Here is a 14,601-nt window from a genome sequence, read left to right as displayed (position 1 = left end):
AAAAATGTCTGTCCATCCACTTTGCTTCCTCAAACAGGTTATAGACAGTCTCAAATTTGTTCCCACCTCAGCCACAAGCCATGACAGACTCGTGCGGGTTCTCATTGCAGTTCTGGATCTGGCCTAAGGGGAGCATCACGACAGACGTGGAAAACCAGATAGCAGCAGGGTCCTCCTCTCTTCCAAAACCACCAATGCAGCCAGAGATTTGAGGGAGTATTATTATCATAATCCCTTTTTTTGGATGACAGTCAGTTCGTCATCCAGTGAAGAGCACATGGGCAGCCTTCAGATTATACACGCTGTTCGGTTTTCCAAGTGACAGACGCTGATTTAAAAAGAACAGCAAATGCGAAGAAAAGATGGTGTCACTCTCAAATGTCTGGAAGTGATCAACAGCTTGTGTAGAAAAAGAAAATGGTCAATAAAAAATAATTACACATCATTTAAAAAGGTGTTAATTCAATCTTAGTCCCCAATATGGGATGCTTAATCATCTAGTTTTCTTTCCGTCTGGCCGAGTTCAACAGGACAAGACATTATTTTGCATTTATCAACTCACAGAAATAAGGCATTCATTTAAGAACTGCCTGTTGAGTTGTTGCCAAAAATTCTGAAATCTGTGTTCATTTTTTGTGCCATCAGTACTTATAATAAATGGACCTATTCAAATTTTAAGTCAACCACTGAGGCAATAACATCTCATGTTAAAGTGTCAAATGCTAGTAACTTAAACATTAGCATGTGACTAGCACTATATACAAATTAACGTGTATGGTGTGTGGTTTTGAATTCCATTAACCATGGTATGTCTGATATATTACATTAATTAGGCTTCACATTAGTTCATTGAATTTTATGTCCTTAGGAGACAAGCAGAGAAAAACATCAAAACGTCAAACGTGATTTACCTAGGGCGCTGGCTTCTTAGTCATAAATACCAGGTCTACTCATATGTAAAAAACAAATGTGTAACTTTCATTTTCTGTACCGCTTTATCAATTTTCATTACACACATTGATAACTATACGATATTTAAGGTCGGAGGGTAAAAAGGAAGGTGTTTGGCTACCTCAGAAGCTACCACGTTTTCACCTTACGCAGCGCTAAATTGAAAAAAAGAAAAGAAAGAACAAACAATTTGAAGCACTTTTCTCGCATACAATTGCATGCAAAGAGGCCCGTGACAAGCTTCTTCCTGAAAGAAAAGAAATACTAATAAACAATTTTGGCATGCAAGTGGTCCGATCTGTCAGAGCCCGCAGCACTACCCACTGCAGCATCCCTGCAGAAGAATCTGCCGTCTGGGCTGAGCTTTCTAGAAACTGCTAGAATAAAAACACGCAGCCTATAAACTGCGGACACAAATACTGGACTACATTCGATTTTTTTATGAAAGTCATTCCTACCTGCAACTTCATGGATTGTTTCGCAGAGAGGGTGCTTTCTGCCTGGTTCTGTTTCTCCTTCTGGTCTGCGAATTGGGGAACTGATGCGTTGATGTGCCGTCGGAAATGTCGAGAGGGCAGAGCTGCAAAATCACGTTTAGTTCCAATGCGATCCCGCAATTATAGCAGCGTTTTGAAAATGTCTTACTATTTTGAATCTATCATTATATGATATGACGTACGTGTCCTCCGTAAGGTCTGGGGGTACATCTCCTGTATCCTACTTAAGATTGGAGCACAACGATGGGTGGGCTACACCCTAGACTAGTTTCAGACGCCGTGCTGATACATTTCATTGAGTAAAAATAACGAAATACCCTCTATAATTTCGCAGTAAGAATTAGTCTTTTAAATTACTATGCGTCCCTAAAGTAATCATCGGTGTCCCACACTCGCGTCCGTGACATGACGTCACTCACTCGCTTCTCTGCCTTAACAGCATCCAAGACGCTGGTCCGTTTCCATGGCGACGCACTATAAAACGGGCTTCTACCGCCGCTGAGCGTCCGAAAGAAGAAAAGGAGTGTAGCACTACTATATATAGAAAATAAATGGGTACTTTTAGTGTTGTGCTTAAGTCGTCACGTCTGTTATTTTGCGCATCTTCCCTACTAGGTAGAATTCTTCAGAAGGGTAACATTTTGACGCACAAGAAATAGTATTGATGTCCCCCAACACACAATCATAGACATTTATAATAAACTAATTTAGTTTTATGGTGAGTACATCTAGATTAGCCACTTTTTAGAATTTTTGGTGGCCAGCCAATTGCAGGCAGGTACTATAGACAAACACCTTTTCATGCATGTATTTTACCATTGGACAATTTGGAATGTTCAACATGCAAACTCCACAATAGAGCTCAGGATTGAACCCTTGATCTTAAAACTGTGTTGCTGGTGGCCCATCCACTTTTTTACTGTGCTTCTGTCAATAAAATTCTAAGAGGCTAAAGTGCATTTAAGGGCAGGATTGTGCAACCATCTACATCAAAGCTGATTTCTTTATATCCATGTCCTTTGGACACTTCTTCCGACCAATTCGGCACACAAGGCACAGGGAGCAAAGCGGTGAATAGTTATATTGATTACGAAAAGAAAGGATGAAATCTAGCATTTTTTTAATTTCTGCCTTTAGGGACCCACATGCAGGTTTCTAAAAAAGTTGGCTGGGTGGAGATAATTCTTTGATATTTTCAGCATGTCAAGCTTCAAGGAGACAACTGCAAACCTTTCCACCTGCATGGATGATGCCACAATCTGCTCAGGCGCGAACTGCCTTCTTCCAATCATTGATTTAAATGCAGAATTGAATCTAGTGATAAGCGTTGTGTTCACAGTCACACAGGCTATGATTATGTTTGCTATGGGCTGCTCTGTGGATGCCCAAAAACTTTGGGGGCACCTGAAAAGACCCTGGGGAATCGTTATTGGTTTTCTCTGCCAATTTGGCTTTATGCCCTTTTCTGCATTTGCATTATGTTTTGCCTTTAATGTGCTACCTGTTCATGCAATTGCTATTAATATCCTGGGTTCCTGTCCTGGAGGCACCATTTCCAATATTATCTGCAGCTTTGTTGATGGGGACATGGACTTAAGGTAGGAGGCTTTTATGTATACAGTGCTTTAATCATTTATTTACCTTACCTTGATGTATTTGATATGACAGCACTGCAATATTAAAAATTGTGGCACCATGCTCACTGAATTTATTTTGGCCCATGTTACTGTTTTTCTCCCTTCAGCGTTAGTATGACAGCCTGTTCCACCATACTTTCCATGGGAATGATGCCATTATGTCTGCTCATTTACACTTCCATTTGGACTTCATCAGACACCATACAAATACCATATGATACAATTGGTAAATATTTTTTATGTACAGATACAACTAAATATGTTTTACTGTGCATGATGAGTTAAGACATCGACATTTTGTTCATTGAACTCACTCTTTTATGCTCTGTCGGACTTGTTTTATTCTGCTATTCTTCGATTATCGTGGTTAATGTAGACCACACATTGAAAATTCGCAAAATAAGGTCACCCCTATTAAAACTATTTTTTTCTACAGTGCTGAGTCCTAGTAGCAAGAGTGGCATCAGCGTACGAGTTTCAGTGTGTATTTTCACATATTTATGAACTTAAACTTAAACGTGAAAAAAAAAAAAAAAATATATATATATATATATATATATATATATAGAGAGAGAGAGAGAGAGAGAGAAAGAGAGAGAGAAAGAGAGAGAGAGAGATATTTATAATTATAATATGATATTTTTTATAATTAATCCCTGAAAAAAATCGCAAAGTAGTGAATTCGCGATAAGTGAAGATGCGCGATAATCGAGGGATTGCTGTGATGCTAATTGTATTTCCTCAGGTGTCACTCTGGTGGGCTGTCTTCTCCCAATCCCTGTAGGAATGTTTGTTAAACATAGATGGCCTCGCTATGCTAAAAAGATCCTCAAGGTAAGAATTTACAAACATCTAATGTTCTTTCTCCTCAAATAAATCTATAACGTGATATTTAGTTCATACTCTTTCTGTTCCACAGTTTGGGTCCATAACAGGCTTTGGTTTCCTTGTCATCGTTTCTGTGGTTGGCGTGATTCTTTACCAGTCTTCCTGGATCATTGATCCCTCTGTTTGGATAATCGGAACAATCTACCCCTTTATTGGTTTTGGCTTGGGTTTCCTTATAGCTTACTTTCTTGGTCAACCATGGTACAGGTAGGTTTAAAACTAACAAAGAGTTTTGTAGTATAATAAGTAAATGTTGCCAAAAAAATGAAAACCTGTTTTATTTGTTAAATATGAGAACGCATGCGTCTTTCCCATGGGCTCCCCAATTGTGGGAGGGCTTAGTAGGTAAATCAATTATGTAACTAATATATGAAAGTATCGTACAATAGATATTTTAATTGCAATTGTGATTCATGTTGTGATCATTTGTTGTTCACAGCGTAAAATTCACAGTATAGTTCTGTAATTCTATATTTTGGGTTGTATAGGTGCCGCACAATTGCTGTGGAGACTGGTATACAGAACAGTCTGTTGTGTAACACCATTGTCCAATTGTCTTTTGGACCAGCTGAACTTGAGGCCATGTTTGCATTCCCAATTATCTACAGCATCTTTCAGATTGTTGTGTCTGTCCTGTTTGTGGGAGGTGAGTGTTAATGAGATGTCACAGCTTGTAAGTTAGTGATGTAGTGCTGGGTTTACTTGGGCTTGAAGTCATCCTATCAATAATGAGCAAAAGCGGCACCTTATTGAAAATACAATTTAATGAAATAGGGCGGGAATGTGCCTGTAATGCATAGACATCACTGATAAACTCTGTGGTTGTAAGATTTACAAGTAAAAATGTGGAGATAATAGGTATGAGATGCCTTTTAGTTGCATTGAGCTCTATAACTATTATCTATTTTGATGACCATCCAATGACAATCAAATGATGATGATATACACTAAGAATTCTTCATTTTTATCCCACAGGATACCAAACCTATAAAAGGTCACATTGCCTAAAACCTGCTGAGCTAGAGAGTCAATCGCCATCATAAGAAGATCGCTCTGCTGAATAAGCAAAATAAACACAAACAACATCTCAAAAACAAGGAATTAACAGTTTGGAAACAAAAGCCAGCTCTAGGATAATGCCACTCCTGACTTTGTATTTTCCAAAAGGACTTCCACAAACAGGATAATACGGATGACTGTAAAACCTACCACACCCTTCTGGCTGGGATTGTGTGCATAGGTTTCACTGTATTTGAACTATTTTGAAAGATACTATTACGAGGAATAAGCTCATACTATCCATCCATCTTCCATACCGTGTATCCTTGCAAGGGTTGCTGGAACCTATCCCCAAGCGGAAATCAATCCCACGCTTGCTTGCACCAAAGTTATGCGAGTGAACCCCGACAGCATCAGGAGGTTTGTGGTTGAATGTTAAATATTACCAGTTTTATTGAGGAATATTTTTCAAATTCAGACAATTGCTATTGGTCATTATGTATTCTTAATGAAGTCCCATCTTAGTAGTCAAAAAGCACATTGTTATAGGGGTTTTTACCCAAAATGTGATGAATAAAAATTAGATAAAGTAATCACACTATCAATAAAGTTGGCTTTTAGACTTATTGTGCATAAAATACATCGTTTTTATTAATTTATTAACATTTTGGCAAGAGCCAGCCCCTACACCAAGACAATGGCGCCATCTTTTCGTTCATCACAGACTGTCATCGACATTGCAGGCTCCATTCACCGTTGAGGACCGTCAGATCATTGACATCCCTTGGTTCCGACAATTGGCCGCCATTCTCACCTAATGGACCAAGTGAGAAATCTTCATCATTTGTCATCATCATAAACATATGTTTTTTTTCTTTCTTTTTTTAGTTATTTGACTTAGTTTGTACCTTATACGGCGGTCCGGTGAAGAGTGGTTAGCACGTCGGCCTCACAGTTCTGGGGTCGAAAGTTTGATCCCAGGTAGGTCCTCACTGTGTGCAGTTTGCGTGTTCTCCCCGGGCTTGCATGGGTTTTCTCCAGGTACTCCGGTTTCCTCCCCCCACATGGAGGGTAGTCTGGTTGAACACTCTAAATTGCCCCTATGCATGAGTGTGAGCGTGAGCGTGAATGGTTGTGCCCTGCGATTAGCCTGGTGCACGTAGTTTCCTGGGATAGGCTTCATCACCCCGCGCGACCCTTGTGAGGATAAGCAGTTCAGAATAAGAATGAATGCTTCCCTACTACAATATATCACAACATAAACTCCCACCAAAATGGCCATACATTATCCCATTAAAAACAATCAAGGCCATTTTCCCTCGATGGTAATGAGTTGGAATTGAGCTACAATGATGTGTGCAGATCAAATGCATGACCTTTTCAATTCCCTCGTGACCCGGCGGGGGTCACCATGGATGTGACGTCAGTGCGCATGCTCAGACTGGGAGGGCCAAACGTCACGAAGACACGCCCACGCAGTTTCATGCAACTTCCCATTCGCTGAGCTTGTTGACCAAGAAGTGGCGGCTTTTTCGGAAACTTCAACATTTTGGGCGCAGTCTGTAACTTGTACTTCTCTCACGTTGCTGTTTAATGCAGGGATCCCATTTAAAAGCTTTTGAATTTACCCAGGAGTGAACCCGAGAGGAGTAGTTTAACAAAAATGGGGACTCCCTTGTAAGCAGGTTCTTGCATCTTTTGGTGAGTGTCTTTCTTGTATAATAGTTGTATAGATCATTCGCTATTTGTTTTTTTTAGGTGAACGTTTGCTGATTCGTGGGTTTCGAAGATTATAAAAGATGATGTATAACCGGTTTTGTGCTTGTTGACTAGGTTGTTTCTACAATTTGCGTGGCGGGGAAAAATGACCAAGCAACATACTGAGAGGTGTACACCAAATAGTCATATGACTGTGCTCTTTCATCTTCAAATATAGTATTACGAATAGTGTCAAAGTGTTATTCTGACGACGTGAACTTATTCGGCGCCAAGGATTTCAAAAAATATTTTACCTGCGCGGGACGCCCAGTTGACTTCCTGTCTTGCGCGCGCTCATTGGCTCCTTTCGACTAAAAGGGCGGGAGCGCGGCAACTTTTCGGCATGTTGATTCGACGAGTAGTCTGTCACTTCGGGGCAATATTTGTGTCATTTTCCTTTTAAAATTATCCTGCAAACAATTTGGGGAGTAGCCTAATGCGACAGTATTTAAAATAATAATTATTATTATTGTTATTAATATTATTATTATCATCAGCGCTTCATCGTAGATTCGGAATTCAGCAAGCGAACAAAATCAGTGTTCTGTCTTTACAAATTAGTGTTGAGCCAGATATGTTTTAATGCAATATTTATCTCACCAGTTGAATTAATTTCATTTTTAAGGTGAACTTGGCCGCTGGAAACCATTTCAAAGGCGATAAATGACATACAAATTTAACTCTGTAATTTATAACATTATGTGTTTAACATAACACAACAAAATGTGTAATGACATAAATACTTTCAACCTATAGCTTGCTATAACACACTTAAGTAATTTGCTTTGTTTTCATTTAGTTCTATTTAAGTCATTGTATGTCATTGACAACGATAGACTGTAAATGTCCAAAACATTTAGAGTGGCAAGACTGGCAGCCAATGCATCAAATGAGTGTTCTACAGACAGTTAAAGGTGAATGACATTGTGTAAGAATACAACATTTGCTTTTCTCTTTTATTTCAAAACAGATGATGGCTATAGCTCCTCATTTTTGACTTCAGGAACCACGTAGGAATTACACAACGCTCATTATGGGTCCACTCACAACTCCTAAAAAAGCAGTAGAGACAGGGTCCGTCGATCCATGGACACCAACTTCCAACCTCAAAATGCTCATCAATGCTGCGAGTCCGGAGATTAGGAACCGGGAAAAGTGGATGTGTCTGCCTCCTGCATTAAATGAAGTTATCGATTCTGCACAGGTATTTAATTTTCTCAGACAAATTGCACCTTTGTAACAGGTGTCCATTTTGCACTTCCAATCCAACGCATGTGTTTGCTCTTCTTGTAGGATCTTGAAAATGGAGATGAGTCTGAGAAAATCATCAGCAGAAAAGATAAAAGTCTAGGGTTACTCTGCCACAAATTCCTCGACAGTCGCCCGGATTGGCCAGACCAAACTGCAGACAATGAGATTTGCTTGGATGAGGTGGCCGTTGAACTTAGTATGTCAGCTTTATAAATTAATTTCCAACTAGTCCCAGTAGTCCCTTATTATTGGATCTAAGTTTTTAGTTTTGGCCTTGATCATTTGACCTTTTTTTCCCGGCACAGATGTAGAGCGCCGGCGCATTTACGACATCATGAATGTGCTTGAAAGCCTTCACATGGTGAGCCGTTCTGCAAAGAATCGCTACACTTGGCACGGTCAGACCAACCTGGCCCAGACTCTGACCATTCTCAAGCAAGTGGCCGAGGAGCAAAAGTATTCCCAGCAAATGCAACAAATGCAACAAATGCAGCAAATGAAACGGCGCTTCTTGATTAAAAAGACGGACTTTGATGGTAAAGAGAATGAGAACGCGGAGTTGACGCACACAGAGAGTAGTGTTCACAGGCGAAAGGATCTCTCCTTTGTGGAGCTTCCTGGACTGGAATTCAAAGCAGGTGAAAAGCTAGGGTGCAATTAACATTTTGTGTGGGAGAAAGAAACTAATTTCACAATCTTTATCTTTGTTGCCAGCCTCCGTTAATAGTCGGAAGGACAAATCTCTAAGAGTGATGAGCCAGAAGTTTGTCATGCTCCTCCTTGTTTCTAATCCTCCCGTGGTCAGTCTGGACATCGCGGCCAAATTTTTTATCCGAGAGGAACAGTGTGCAGTTCAGGATGAAAACAAACTCAAAAGTCAGTGTCCCCTTTGGTTATACATGCGCATTCTGTGGTGGAGCTGATGATGTTTTACTTTAGTTGTAAATAAATAACCTGTGCTTGTTATCTTTACAGCTAAAGTGCGACGACTTTATGACATTGCTAACGTGCTTCGGAGTCTGAGACTCATTGAAAAGGTTCACCTGACAGAAGAAAGGAAGAAACCAGCATTTAAATGGGTTGGCCCAAATAAATGTCAAATCAAAGGTAGGAATTTGACACTTGTCCTTGGATGTGTTTTTTTCCCCAGGTGGCAACTAAAATACATCTACATTCTTCTTAAGTTTTCAGTGTTCTCATGAAAATAAAACAGTCAGCTTCAAACATTACTGCTACAGCGCCGAGATCTCCTCATACAGAAGCAGCAGTTCAGTATTTGGACATTATTTAAACTTATAATGAATATAGACTGCAAAACACTTTTCTCAATAAATAAACAAAACTTCCTGTAATTGCACTTAGCTTTCACTGCTTGTCGAACACCCGGCGGATCAAAATGAGCACAAAAATAACCACATAAACAGCAAGATATAATATATTTATTGAATATTACTTTCAAATACATCAACATTTTGTCAATTGTTGTTCCAGATCAGCCCAGTGATTCCTCCTTGTCTCCACCCTGCAAAAAAAGGGTCCTGGAGTCTCGCTCCAGCGTAGAAAACTGTGCCAAAAACCTTTTTTCGTCACCCCCTGGCTCTAAGAGAAGTTTCACGCGACACCCATCTCTCATTAAGCTAGCTAAGAGTATTCAGGAGGACCGCCGAAAGATCAGCTCAGCCCCCAGTAGTCCTGCCAAGACTGCCTTCAGTAAGACATTTTTTTTGGGCTGGTGGTGGTGGTGGTGGTGGGGTGTGTGAGTTCATTTCTCTAAACATTGATCTTCTGCTCTAAGATGATGGAGACTTCCCGAGCAAAATGGCCCAACTTGCTGCAATTTGTAAGCTTCAACTTGACCAGGAGTCAGGGTAAGTTTGAGTTTATGTTTGGAAGGAAATGCTGTCGTGTTTGAAAATATATTTTGTGCTCAGCAGTCACATTCGATTTTTAAAATGTGTGAATAGTGAACAATTTTAAGTTCCCCAATAATGCCAAGATCTATTCAAAACAAATTTTTGAAAAAAAGCACGAATAGACAAATTGTGCAGGATTTAATGTTCATGTAAATTGTTAGTTGGTTGGCTTATCAATTTGCCTAACTTTGTTGAATAGATTAGATTGAAATTGAAATTTAAAGTTTAGCTATTTATTTATTATTTTCCCCCTGTGTTTGTGTCTACTTCTGCTCCCTTAACAGAGCCAAAGATCCAAAAGCTGGGGAAAACCCAATGGTTGTGGGGATCCAGCCAAGCTCAGTTATACCGCCTGGGGCATCATGTCCAAATCCAAACGAGGAGGCTGTAGCCCACACAAATGTGCACAGCACTCCGCTGACCGCCCATTCCTCAAACGGTGTTGCATACATCCCTGCGCAATGTTCGCCCATCATCCCCGTCATCTTACCTCAGCAGCAAGGCATCGGACCGTACGCTGTTTATTTGCACCAGTCTTCTGTCCGACCCAGCCCTCTTGGCAGACCGCTTCCGACAAGTTACGCCGTTCGGTCAATGACCTTTGAGGAGAAGACGGGGCACAGTCCTACTATCCCCTTTGCTGCTATGAGCCAATCCACTTCAAGAGCACCGGGCTTGTCGCTCAAAAGGGTGTGCTCTGATTCAGCTCCCGAGAGCAGTTCTCCCAAAGCCAAAAGGACGGACTCCAACCTGACGGTAAGGAATGTACTTGCACTTATGGTTACAAAGCATGTCACTATACTGTAAATTGTAAAACAAAATGTTTTTACAAAAATCATATGTAGACTGAGCTGAGCCTTTGAGTATATTACCTGTTTTTGATGTATGTATATTTTTTTATTAATTTTCCATACCGCTTATCTTCACAAGGGTCGTAGGGGTGCTGGAGCCTATTCCAGCCAAATGTAGGCAGTAGGCAGGGGACACCGTGAACTGGTTGCGAGCCAATCGCAGGGCTCAAGGAGGCGAACAACCATTCACGCTTGTACTCATTCAAAAGAGACAATTTTAAGGGCTCAATCAGCCTACCATCTTTTTTTGTTGTTGTTGTGGAAGTAGCAAGCAAGTAGCCAAAGAAAACCCACGCAGGCATAGGAATAACATGCAAACTCCGCACAGGACGTTTGGAACTGAACAGGAATTAAACCCTCAATCTCAGAACTGCGAGACATTTTAGATGTTAAAATATGAAATTAACAGTTGGAACAAAGTGAACAATGAATGTCTTGAGTTGTAGATGAGATACAGGGAGCAGTCAAAAATCATTCAATTTTAGCCATTAATATTCCTTCCTTATCCTCTTCTTCATGTGGCTTATCCACAGGATGCCTCTCCAAAGCAGTCCCGTGTCTTTAAAGCTCGTCTGAAGACCCTTCGCAGCTGTCAGCTCTCCAGCAGGCCCTCTCCTCGTGCCCTCCACCTGGACCCAGAATTCATCAACACCCCAGGCGGCGCCAGAGTTGCACAGGCTTTGGAGCAGAGTTTAGAGACCTTCATTGACAGGGATGACAAGTTGGTGACTTCTGACACCGAGTTGGGTTTAACGCCGGTCAGAGCTGCCCCGCTCACACCCGGACAAATTAGCACTGAGGTAAAGGATACCATTCCCAAACACAGGCACAAAACTACTAGAGAAAAAATATTAATCATTGTTTCTCTTTCCATGTCAGACTTTAGTACCAGCAGGATACCTGATCCCACTCTCCCAGCAGTCTGTTGTAACGTACAAGGAAAATCCTGGCTCAACAGGGGAAATGAACAAGCCTTCTAGCCCTGCGTACATCTACAAAACACCAAATGCAGGTAAAAGCCCCAATATGGTGTTTTAACACAATTCTAGCAATTACCACATTTTACAGATAATTTTTAATAAGCAATGTGTCAATCGTAGTCCTTTACGCTGAATGCAATTATTGTCAAATACACATTGTATTTGTCCGAATGGTAAAACGAAATAAAACACATAAAATCCAATTTGATATAACCGATCCCAAAACCCACTGAGGTTTGGAATCATACTCAGATTGAAATCATATTACAATTATGACCTATTCACCTAAATAATTATGATATGAATGCTCTGGCTCAAACAGGATCCAGACCACCCCCTGTCCAGGAGGTGACACCCACCAGCTTTCGTCTACACGGTGCGGCTGCAGCCACCCCTCCACATTTGATCCAGCACGTCAAACGCCTCCAAAGTCCCAGTCCCGCTATCCTCAACTTCACACTGCAGAACTTGGGTCTCATTTCGGGCCCTGCCCCTGCAAACTGCCTAGCCTCATCGCAGACCCCTGAGCGGTCCGGCAGTGTCATCAGCCCTCTGGCTCTGCAGCAGCAAGGGATGGTTTTCATCAAGCCCATGACGGTCCACCAGTCGCCGCAATCACTGGCTCTGATCAGCATTCAACAGGTATGAAAATGAAGTACAGTTGTACCTCGACATACGAGCAATTCGAGATACGAGTAAAATTTCGGGCAAATATTTATCTCGAGATACGAGACAAATTTTGATATACGAGCAGACAGCGGGCGCGAGATGCTGCTCATAAGAACATCATGGGCACTCTCTCTCCCTGCAACTCCCTCGTGTAATGTCTCTGGTCGCAACTCCCTCTTTGTAATGTCTCTGTGAGCACTGGGCGGAGCGTTGCATTTTTTTCAGTGTTTTTTTCCCCCGTTAGTCGAGGTGATCGCTAATAGTTATATATACTACTCGTTGGCAAGTGGTCGTGCGCTATCCTATTGTGAGGAAATTTGTGTGCATAATTTTCGGAATATTTTGAAGGGACTACAAAAGCAAACTACCATCGATAGGTTGCATCTGAAACTCAGGGTGGAGGCGGGGCAAACAGGTATAAAAATGTAAAACTAAATTAGAATTAAGTTTAGTGTAAAGTTAGATTAAATTTATTTTTGATTGTGTTTGCATCGTAATCCAAGTTCATTTAAATTTGTTTGTTATATTACGATTCACCAATGCAAAAAGTCTCCCTCTCTCGCCCCCCCTCTGTCCCTCTCTCTCTACCCTCCGCGAAATCCGTCTAATTTTAGTTCTATTAAACACGTTTTAGTATACTATTAAACCACTAGTTATTTGATACTTTGTTAATAGATGGCGAATTAGAACAAATAAAACATTTTTTCCAATCCGATATTTTTGGTGTTTTTTCAGAAGGTTGGAACAAATTAATTTGTTTTTAGTTCATTTCAATGAGAAACATTCGTTTGAGTTACGAGAATATCGACATACAAGCTCAGTCCTGGAACGAATTAAGCTCGTATCTCGAGGCACCACTGTATCTAGCTTGAGTTAGGCCTGCATTCTGTTGCACACGAGGTTGTGCTTGTTTTTCCTAAACAGTGTGCCTGCGCATGAACTCAGGCATCTTCACCTGATATGTTGAAATCAATGTAGGAAACTATAGAAATAATAAAAAAATGTTTTGCACATGCACCCACTTTTCCTAAATATTATGCCATATTGGCCATTAATGGCAATAGATCAATTTGATTGTGGTCAATGACTTGATGCGTCTCGTGAGGCAAAATCTAATATGAACACCATCTGCTTCCTCTTTGCTCTAGCCTCTAATGACTACCCCCAAAGGAATGGGGCTTCCTCAGCACAGCTTCTTCCACACTCCAGTCCCCTTGTCTCCTCTGGCTCCTGCTGTGGTTTCCCCTAATGGACACCGAGCCCCAAAAACGGTTTACATCCCTCAAAGGAAACTGGACGTCAACACTGAAGACGCAGTCTAAATGTCTGCAACGTTTCTATTGTCTTTAGGTGGTGTTATACCTAGGGGTGGTGGCGGCTGCTGCTTTAGGGATTATTCTTTCCCCAATTCTGTGTTAAGTAAGCATCTTACAGTAGTCATTTCCTGTGAAATAAATCCTGTGCTGTTGTGCAATGACATTTGACCGTTCAGCACAGCTTTTTCTGATTGCCATTGTTTTGTAATTGTGCAAATAAGGGTGCTGCCATGGTTTCTCCAGAATGTTGAAGATGATGAAACTTGATATCAGTACAGTACGTGCCTTGTTTTGGCTGAAGTGTTAATGGAAAATACTTGTTTTAGTGCCAGGTAATATTAAAAAAGAGAGTACTGTTGCACAAATTCACGTTTATAAATATTTTGAAATGGAAGTAATGAACGTGAATATTTCTGTCAAATTCTATGTAAACCTAATCAGACATTGTGATTCGTTACTTAATTTATACAGAAACAAGCTTCTTTCTGTTATCTTAACTGAAATGCAAAATAACTTAAAAACATTTACGAAGATTATGTGATCAGTGTCATTTGTCATCAGTGCTTTCCGTAAGTATAAATACAATGCTTGCATAAGTATTTAACCTTCCCTCCGCACATCTCCCCATTTTATCACATTACGTCATGAAGATGCGACATATACTTTGGGGAATTGTATCTGAAATCCTACCACTGAGCCATGCTCCCCTGTGTTTGAAGGTTGACCTAATGACTGAAGTTGTCTGCCTGTGTACAAATACAGCTCTTTTGTGATCGTCTTTTTTTGTTTTGTAAATTAATATTGTGGAGTAAACAACATTTTCAGAGGTTTATGGGGTGCTTCTGGCTTCTCTGGTTGATTGGAAGATGGATGGAGACTGCAGAAGAATTT

At 40.7% G+C, this 14,601-nt stretch overlaps 3 protein-coding genes across 8 annotated transcripts in view; 2 read left to right on the top strand and 1 right to left on the bottom strand.

Moving 5' to 3' along the window:
- Positions 1-1,658, bottom strand: part of nav2a (neuron navigator 2a) — a 124,117-nt gene extending 122,459 nt beyond the window's left edge. For 2 of the 4 annotated variants that reach the window (XM_077620363.1, XM_077620388.1), the window contains exon 1: positions 67-1,658. The gene's annotated coding sequence lies outside the window, so the exon portion shown is untranslated. The remainder of the gene's footprint in view (positions 1-66) is intronic. The other 2 variants (XM_077620372.1, XM_077620379.1) reach the window with 2 other exon arrangements.
- A 990-nt stretch (positions 1,659-2,648) lies between these two features.
- Positions 2,649-5,491, top strand: LOC144068414 (ileal sodium/bile acid cotransporter-like). The gene is made up of 6 exons (XM_077592946.1): positions 2,649-3,046; positions 3,193-3,311; positions 3,831-3,919; positions 4,005-4,180; positions 4,462-4,619; positions 4,949-5,491. The coding sequence occupies exons 1-6, from the start codon at positions 2,649-2,651 to the stop codon at positions 5,014-5,016; spliced, it is 1,008 nt and encodes a 335-aa protein (XP_077449072.1). The 3' UTR covers positions 5,017-5,491.
- A 972-nt stretch (positions 5,492-6,463) lies between these two features.
- Positions 6,464-14,243, top strand: e2f8 (E2F transcription factor 8). 3 transcript variants are annotated; one of them, XM_077595116.1, is made up of 13 exons: positions 6,464-6,673; positions 7,734-7,934; positions 8,024-8,177; positions 8,287-8,619; positions 8,696-8,857; positions 8,957-9,088; positions 9,473-9,691; positions 9,777-9,849; positions 10,179-10,650; positions 11,279-11,545; positions 11,625-11,757; positions 12,048-12,367; positions 13,543-14,243. In XM_077595116.1, exons 2-13 carry the CDS (start codon positions 7,764-7,766, stop codon positions 13,714-13,716), a joined length of 2,610 nt encoding a protein of 869 aa, XP_077451242.1. In that variant the 5' UTR covers positions 6,464-6,673; positions 7,734-7,763; the 3' UTR covers positions 13,717-14,243. The 3 variants fall into 3 exon arrangements, with proteins under 3 accessions (XP_077451242.1, XP_077451241.1, XP_077451243.1); XM_077595115.1 differs by having other exon boundaries at positions 7,701-7,934; XM_077595117.1 differs by lacking the exon at positions 6,464-6,673 and adding an exon at positions 7,350-7,644.
- The last annotated feature ends 358 nt before the right edge of the window (positions 14,244-14,601 follow it).

Source organism: Stigmatopora argus, chromosome 2 (genome assembly GCF_051989625.1).
Source record: "Stigmatopora argus isolate UIUO_Sarg chromosome 2, RoL_Sarg_1.0, whole genome shotgun sequence".
Lineage (NCBI taxonomy): Eukaryota > Metazoa > Chordata > Actinopteri > Syngnathiformes > Syngnathidae > Stigmatopora > Stigmatopora argus.
The sequence above is the reverse complement of the archived record's forward strand: the minus strand, read 5'-3'. Positions and strand labels throughout refer to the sequence as shown.

Excerpts from the sequence above, each read along its gene's own strand:
- LOC144068414 (XM_077592946.1), top strand. The coding sequence starts at position 2,649 with ATGTCAAGCTTCAAGGAGACAACTGCAAACCTTTCCACCTGCATGGAT. Across the intron at positions 3,047-3,192 it reads GATGGGGACATGGACTTAAG|CGTTAGTATGACAGCCTGTT; the intron begins GTAGGAGGCTTT and ends TTCTCCCTTCAG. Across the intron at positions 4,181-4,461 it reads CTTGGTCAACCATGGTACAG|GTGCCGCACAATTGCTGTGG; the intron begins GTAGGTTTAAAA and ends TGGGTTGTATAG.
- e2f8 (XM_077595116.1), top strand. The coding sequence starts at position 7,764 with ATGGGTCCACTCACAACTCCTAAAAAAGCAGTAGAGACAGGGTCCGTC. Across the intron at positions 9,692-9,776 it reads TCCTGCCAAGACTGCCTTCA|ATGATGGAGACTTCCCGAGC; the intron begins GTAAGACATTTT and ends TTCTGCTCTAAG. Across the intron at positions 12,368-13,542 it reads CTCTGATCAGCATTCAACAG|CCTCTAATGACTACCCCCAA; the intron begins GTATGAAAATGA and ends TCTTTGCTCTAG.